At 47.9% G+C, this 8,072-nt stretch overlaps 1 protein-coding gene across 1 annotated transcript; it reads left to right on the top strand.

The window, feature by feature from the left end:
- Positions 1-351: 351 nt before the first annotated feature.
- EARS2 (glutamyl-tRNA synthetase 2, mitochondrial) lies at positions 352-7,558 on the top strand (the record flags this gene model as incomplete). The annotated part of the gene is made up of 8 exons (XM_009572610.1): positions 352-507; positions 1,473-1,662; positions 1,949-2,421; positions 3,206-3,314; positions 3,851-4,004; positions 5,228-5,358; positions 6,738-6,873; positions 7,468-7,558. Coding segments are annotated over 8 exons (1,433 nt in total), but the record flags the coding sequence as incomplete, so codon positions are not given.
- Positions 7,559-8,072: the final 514 nt, after the last annotated feature.

Here is an 8,072-nt window from a genome sequence, read left to right as displayed (position 1 = left end):
GGCCGCGGGCGCCCGCCCGCTCTGTGGGGTGCCGGGGAGCGGAGCCGCTGCCGGGGGCAGCGGTGTGGTCCCTCCTCCTGAAACACCGCGAAATGGCGTTTCCTGGCAGGCGCCCGGGAGCGATTTCCAGACGGCGTCAGGGAACGCGAGCCTGGGCGGCGGTTCCCGGTAGTTCAGTTCCAGAGCGAAGGCCCCCGAGGCAACGAGTGTCTGCGCGGCACGCCTCCCTGCCCGGTTAGCGTTGGAGACCAATTCCCATTACGGGTAGCGTTGCCCTTCCAGCTCAGATTTAAAAATCTCTTTGTTGGGCCTTAATTTTGATGGTCCCCTCTGATTTCCCCATGATAACAGGTTTCCTGCATTTGGGTGGCCTTCGGACTGCTTTGTACAATTATGTTTTTGCCAAAAAACACCAGGGGACCTTTGTTTTGAGAGTGGAGGATACAGATCAAAGTCGAGTGGTGCCTGGAGCTGCAGAAGGAATAGAAGATATGCTGGATTGGGCAGGTATTTACAAACACCTTTCCTTTTTTACTTACTGAAAGATCCTCTGCTTTTTAGAGATTATCAGTACCCAAATTGAGAGTATTTTGCATGATAACAATCTACGCGGCGTTTCAGATGATGAATTAGTTGGAATGTAGTTATTTCTACAGCTAGACATCAGGAAAGTCCTACTGGAAGTATGTTTTGTAGCAGAAATAACTGGTAGGCTTGGTGTCTTTTGGCTCTGTTGCCTGACACACAGGAAGATCCAAATTTGTGAAAGTGGCCCAATGTGCAGTTGTAAGAGAAATTGAGCATGAGAGATGTGATGGAAAAGTCAGAAGTTGGAGCTTGCAGACCTCACTGTAAATTGATGAATTGTTTGTATACAGAGTATTTGCTAAAGGGGATGTGGAGGTGTCAGTTTTCATTTTGAATCCTCTGCTTCTTTTTGAGCTTAAGAACTGGAGGGTGATTTTAGAATACAGAATTTTGATAAAGTTAGAGCCAGATCCCACAGATGCTGCCATTAATGGGTAGGTAAACTTCAAGAGACTAGGGCTTTGCTGTTGAGTAATAATTTTGGAGTAGGTGAAATAATTGGCTAAGGTCTCAACTGTATTTTTGCAGTATCAGTGTTCTTTACTATAAAAAGGGTGGATGTACTTTGTATGAGTACACCTGACTGCATTTTGCTCCAAGTAGTGTATCAGAGCCACTCAACTATTTACTAGGTTCTGTTTTTTTCGTTGCTTCACACACAATACTCTAAATTCTGAAGATGTTGGCTGCTGTTTATTTTCTGAGTCCAGGGCAATCTGACTCCTGTGCTGGACAGATGCCGTTAGCTGGCTGCCCTGGAGCAGAAAGCACCTTTGGACGCTCTCCAGAAGCTTGCTGTTTCATCTTCATGCAGTGTGCTCTGATGGTGGGTTTCACTCTGCCTTTTTACAGGCTTTCTAAGCCCCGTCATACTCATATTTCAGGTATTCCCCCTGATGAGAGTCCTCGCCGCGGTGGTTCCTTTGGACCCTACCAGCAGTCACACAGGCTTGACCTTTACAGGAGAGCCAGCGACGTGCTCTTGGAGAGAGGCGCGGCGTACCGCTGCTTTTGTACCCCTCAGCGCCTGGAACTGCTGAAGAAGGAGGCTCTGCGGAGCCAGCAGACCCCACGGTAGGGATTCCTTCTCCCCTAGGTGGTTCCCTATGCTGCATGCTTGCAAAAACTTATGACAATGTGCACGGCAATAGGATTGTAATCTCACTGCACGTAGAGAGAGAAGCCAGCGTAACCCTTAGAGGCTTAGGGAGTGACCTCCAGAGACAAGGTAGTTTAACTGGACACGCGTTGGGCAGGTTACAGCTAAAATTCAGGGATCAATCTAGTGCTTTGGGAATGTAAAAATGGCTGATGGGGTTGGCCTGTATTGAACTGAGACCTTTGTTCTTCTTTCTCAAAGATATGACAACCGGTGTCGGCACCTGACGCCCACAGAAGTGTCTGAGAAGCTGTCCCAGGGCCTTGACTGGGTAATCCGCTTCCGGCTGGAGAAGGGGGTGGAACCCTTTCGGGACCTGGTCTATGGCTGGAACAAGCATGAAGTGGCTGATGTGGAAGGCGACCCGGTGATTCTCAAGGGGGACGGCTTCCCCACTTACCACCTGGCGAATGTGGTGGATGACCATTACATGGGCATCAGCCACGTTCTGCGGGGCACTGAGTGGCTTACTTCGACGTCCAAGCACCTCCTTCTCTACAAAGCCTTTGGCTGGGATCCCCCTCAGTTTGGTCACCTCCCGCTGCTTCTGAACAAAGACGGTGGCAAGCTGTCAAAAAGGCAGGGGGATATCTTTCTGGAGTGTTTTGCTCGGGATGGCTACTTGCCAGAGGCTCTGCTGGACATCATAACCAACTGTGGCTCTGGATTCACAGGTGACGACAACAGGCTAGTACTTGCTAGGACACTTCTTGATGGCTGACTTTGGGGAATGGGTTAGGTTTATTTTAATAGCTGAGAACTTTGACAGTGTTTGAAGGGATCAGGAAATGGGTGTCAGGCAACCAATCTGTCACTGAAATGCCACCAGGGCTTCTGCAGAGCTCCTGTGAAAGACTGGGCGGTGTGCTGGAATGGTGGGAATCTTTCTGCCTCTGTGCAGCCATTTAAATTGAGTCTGATGCTTAATGGGTTCTCACTTGGGACAACATTCATCTCAAGGTGAAGAAACTGTCTGTGAACTCTTGGGAAAACTTGTATTCTATGGTTAATAATTGGAGTGTCGTGTATTACATCTGTCACACTTCTCGTTTAACCTGAAAGACCATGAGAAGTTGAGTCAATGACTCCGTTTGTTGCTCTTGCTGTGTGAGGATCACAAATTAACTTGTGTTTCGGGAACTCTGCTTGGGAATGAAACCTTTCTTGAGCAGTGGAGCCTGGGAAGTGTTACTTCTTTTTGGCTGACTGATGCAAGGGGTGTTCCACTGAGGAGCCAAGCAGAATGTCCCAGTTTCCAGTTCCTCGCAGAGCTTACTCTTAGGGAGAGGGCAGCTTCTCATGCGTGCCTGCTACAAGTTCCCTCCTGTTTGCTGGGGTACGTCCCTGCTAGTGCTGCGAAAAGTGGCTCTCCTGTGTCACTTCTTCCTTGGGTGTGCTGCTGCCCCAGCCCTGCGCCTGAGGCTTGCAATGAAATGCCCTTGTTGGGTTATTTTGCAGAGAAGCAGATGGGGAGGACTTTGGAGGAGCTGATCTCGCAGTTTGAAATAGGCAGAATTACAACCCATTCTGCCCTCCTGGATCTTGAAAAACTCCCAGAATTCAACAGGTATAAATATCAGTGGTAACTTTATTAATAATCGCTACATCAGTGAGAATTTATTCCTAGCACTTGGCTTTGTCTGGCAGTTTTGTGTATTGGATCAAGCATGGTCCCAGCACAGTGGCTTTTTCGCTGCGCTACAGCGAAGTGTAAGTTTCTGCTTACACCGTTCCTGTCTCCTCTCCCGTCCTGTGTTTGGACACTGGTGTCGGGCGCACTGTAAAAACCCGGGCAGATGGTGTGTAGTTAGGAGGATGCAAGGTCTTAAGTTTAGATTCAAAATAACATCTAAAAAGAGGCAACACTTCCAGAGGGTACTCCTGCAAGTACACTCGTGTGCTACGGGGATGTTGTGCTGCTGAGAGTTACCACATCTTTTGTTCACTGTGGTGCATTAGCGCTTAAGGCTTTGTTATAGAATGTCTGTTTGAGGTTTAATGTTGCTTTTCTAACAGTTTTAATTGGTGAATGTTGCGAGGTTGGGACGATTAGATCCAATCTAACCCAAAGCAGTCCAAAAGCAGTTTTCTTCTTTGTTACAGGATCCACCTCACCCGTCATATTGAGAATGAAGGGCTGCGACAGAAGCTAATTAGAGAGTTGCAGTTGCTGGTGGAGCACGTCTATGGGGATCAACAAGTGGATCAAGAGGTTCTAGAAAAGGAGTATGTGGAGCGAGTCCTCCTGCTGAGAAAAGTATGAGCAGTGATGGCATTGTGTCACTGTTTTGGGGAGCTGGGGTTTTGTGGGATTCCTGGGTGGAGACTCAGCTGAGTCCTGCGCACTGCTTTGATCTGAGCTCTGTAGCTCCACAGCCACAGCTGGCTGTCACTGCCAGCTCAAGTGATCGTGTGCCTGCTGACTGCCAAAATCCGATGATACAGTTAGCTGACCTGTTGGAATGGGCATGGTGAATATCTTGGTGGTCTTTGCAGAGTCGTAAGCTCGTCCGTACTTTGCTGAGCCAGCAGAGAGCTTCCTCGGCAGGGGGAGGACGTGTCCCTGCCGTGGAAGCAAATCATGGAATTGTAGGATTTTCTTGGAAAAACCTCTCTGATTCGTGCTCAGAGCAGGACTGTCAGTAGTGCTGGATCAGGTCAGCTGTGGCTTTGTCTATATGAGTCTTGAAAACCTCCAAGCTGCGCTTCTCCTCCTGCAGCCCAGGATGCAGCTGGCTTGTGGTGGGAAGGTCCAGCAGCCAGGGCCCCTCATGCCAGAAGACTGCTCACCTCTAGCTTTTGCTGACTGGGTGGCGTAAGGTGCTTCTGCTTTGCTGCTGCTCCATGCTTTGGTAGCAAAGTCAAAGCAACCTCTTTGCAGAGGTAGATGAAGCTCTTGGGGTTTGTGCATTGGGAGCTCTGGTCTCGCTTAAGTGGCAGAGTGCCGGCTGTACAGGGGACAGAAGATGTCGTGGCTCTTCCCAATGCCAGGAAGGAGGATGAGCCCAGCTGTTTCCCAGTCTGCCCCTGGGATGCTACTGTACTATCTGGGGACTTCCTTGCGAAGAAAAAAGCGTTCTTTATAAGGGCAGGAAGAGACCTGACTGTTCCAGCACGAAGGCTTCACTGTGGCAGCGGGACGGTGACTCATGTGACTTCCCACTGTCTCTTGAAAGGTGGCAGATGAACGTGGCGAGCCACTTCCCCGAGCTAACTCTGAGTCAGCCCGCACGAGGCTCTGCAGCACGGGTACAGCCGCGGCCCTTTGGGCTTCCTCTGTGTCCCTGCTCACACCAAGTAGTTATGGGTGTGAAAAACTCGGCTGCCTGAATGTCAGCCATTCACATTTCCTCTGAGCAGTACGGGGTACGAGGCAGTGGTGTGTTTGGACCCTCTTTAACTTTGTGAAGTCCAGACAGGATTTGTTTGCTCCCTGCCAGCTTAACCCTCAGCCTTGACAGCCTTGCTTTCTTTCTCCAGGGTCACATAAGCCTCCTGAAGAACCTGGTGTCATCTGATTATTCTTACTTATGGGTTAGGCCCTCGGTATCCCGAGAGCAGCTACACACTATTTCTGCAGAAGTAGATGAAATAGGAAAACTAGTCTTAGGGTAAGTGTCTCTTCCCAGCTCTGTACACACCCACCTGCCCGCCTCAGAGCATTGCTCTTGGCTGCTGTATTGATGTTGGACATGCTCATAGTTCTTATTTAATTTGCTTTACTTTGGAATATGCTGTAGTTAATAACTAGTGAGAAATTCTGTGTTTTTAATTGAAAAGCAGCTTGCCAGTGGGAGAGCTCACATCAGTGCTCTCAAGCAAGAATTGTCACGTCTGGATTTAGTAAAGCACCAAGCGCAGCGGAGTTTGTGTGCCGGCACGGCACTAATGAAGCAGTGGTGTTAGCAGGGTTTTCCCATGCCACCTGATCTCCTGTGCTTTTGTCTGCTGAGGCATAGAACTGGAGAAGTGCAAGGTGGTTTTGGTCAACATGTATTGAGATTATGTAATGAGACTTCTGGGCCTCTGGAATGAACCCAGTTCGTGTCCAGTCAGAATCCCTGTCACTTCTGAAGGGCTTGTACCTGGGGGGCTTTTCCTGCTTCCATTTCTTTGTCTCTAGCTAGCAGTCTGCAGTTCTGTCTGCTCAGAAGCATTGCTGGGATGGCAGTCTGCCCAGTTTAGGACCTTCCTTCTATGCCAGTGAGTTTTGTGGGGTTTTGCCAACAAGTTTCACTGCTGCCCCATGTCCCTTTGCTACTCCACACCTTGCAGCTAGGCGGGGTGGTATGTCCGTCGCCTTTCCAGTTCAGATCTCACCTCTGGACTAAAATGAGCCCTGAAAACCAGTTTTGTGAGTAATTAAGGTGGCAGTATCTGCAAATTAAGCTATTCTTTCCAGCTATCTGTAAAGCTGGTTCCCCTCAGTCATTTGTCACAGCTGAGTGGTAACTGAATCCAAGTGATGGTAATTTCAATGTCAGAATACTCGCTGTCCTGGAGGGATAATAGTGCTGCTACCTGCAGCTGAGTAGTATCAGCAATGGCTCCTGCATCTCTAAAAATCATATTATTAAAAAAGAAACCAGAATTACTTCTTTTGCTGTGGTTTTCCAGGTCCTTGGCATAATTTTGTGATTTAGCCTTGATGCTTGCTTTTCTGAACAAACTCTGCTTCTGATGCTGTTGAAGTAAAGGTATGGTTTCACAAAGCCGAGTCTTGGCAGCACTATCGAGGTAAAGCAGTCCCACCTGCCAGCCCAGGAGGGTACCCGTGTACACGACCAACGCTGCAGTGAGCAGAGGGAGTGCCCTGGCACAGAGCAGGAGTGAAGGGCAGGGAAGTTTACCTTGAACTGCTGCTGTTGCCAGAAGATTTTGCAAAACCAGACTGAGGTAGTTGGCAGTCATTGAATTCATCAGTCATTTCTGGGTAGGAATCCTGTGTTTTGTACGTCCCCAGATTGTAAGGACATCTTCTCTCCTAAAGGCTCATGACAAGGCAGGCAGCTGTTTTGACTGTGGAGGAGTTGAACAAAGACCTGAGAAGCCTCCAGAAGCAAACCAAAGAGACTAAGTACAGCAGCGTGATGAAGCTCCTTCGCTTGGCTCTCAGTGGGCAGCAGGTAAAAAATAAAAATTCTGAGACTGGGACCTTCGGGTTTTTTTTTAAACAGCTATCTTCTCTCTGATAGCAAGATACTGGTATTTGGATATCTCGCAAGAATTGACATCAGTTTCTGTTACGAGCGAATGTATACTGATATACAGCAATTCTGGAAGAAAAGGCTGTTCTGAAAGTTTCAGAAAGGCAGAAGTTGTCAAAGCATGAATATGGTGGTCACAAATCCCAAGTAAGAAAAACCTCTGGACCAGCTGTAGGGGGTGTTGGCAAGGTTGTAGGTTTTGGGCAAAACTGGGATTTTACGTGCAATCTGTTTTACAAAGTTCAAAAACAAATTTTACAGAAGTTCTTCAAAGCCTTATCCTGGCTTAGGCTCTGGCCCCAATCCTGGGTCAGTTTGACCATTCTTAGCATTTTACTTCAGGAGAAAAAAAAAACCCAAACCCTTGTTTTGAGATTGCTCATAAAACCCCTATCCCTGGTCTAACAACAATCTGATAGCTAATCACTCTATCATTTCCGCCACGATGATGCATAAACACGTGCTGAAAAGTGTAAGTTTCCATTTGTACAATGACTTCTTATGTGTTTTCAGCATGGACCGAGCGTTGCTGAGATGATGGTGACTTTGGGACCCAAAGAAGTGTGTGGAAGAATACACAAAGCACTATCTAGCTAATACAAGACAGAAATTACACCAACAGTCAGCCCGTGGACTCAGATGGTGTAGGCAGCATGTGTCATTGTCCTAGACCTGTATTTTTTGATCTCAGCATGCTTATCTTCGATCAGATGAGCTGGGCTTTAGACCAGGCAGGTGTCACCATGATGTTTCCAGGTCTGTATGTATCTGCACTGAGCATAAGCCAGTTTGTCTGGGAGAGGAACTGAATACAGATTTAGGTCCATCCTTCTGCTTTCTTCTCGTGCAAATGGCCTGGTTTCCAGGTTGGGAGAAAGAGCTTTTATCGGTGTTTAAATTCAGACCATGTGGACAGAAAGTAATACTATTTTTTTAAACCAGCACGGCCCGTCTCAAGCGATCGGTCTCTTTTTGGAGAGGGCCTCGCAATCAAGGTACCTACGGCTACAACTACACAGGTCCACAACAGATACCGTAGGGAGGGTATTTTTATATATATAAAAATGTATATCTAATATAATATGTATAATATAGCTGCTGCCCTTTAGCTGCCCTGG

The sequence above is a fragment of the Fulmarus glacialis genome, unplaced genomic scaffold (assembly GCF_000690835.1).
Source record: "Fulmarus glacialis isolate BGI_N327 unplaced genomic scaffold, ASM69083v1 Scaffold51430, whole genome shotgun sequence".
NCBI lineage: Eukaryota > Metazoa > Chordata > Aves > Procellariiformes > Procellariidae > Fulmarus > Fulmarus glacialis.
Note: the sequence above shows the minus strand (reverse complement) of the source record. Positions and strands in the feature narration are given on the sequence as shown.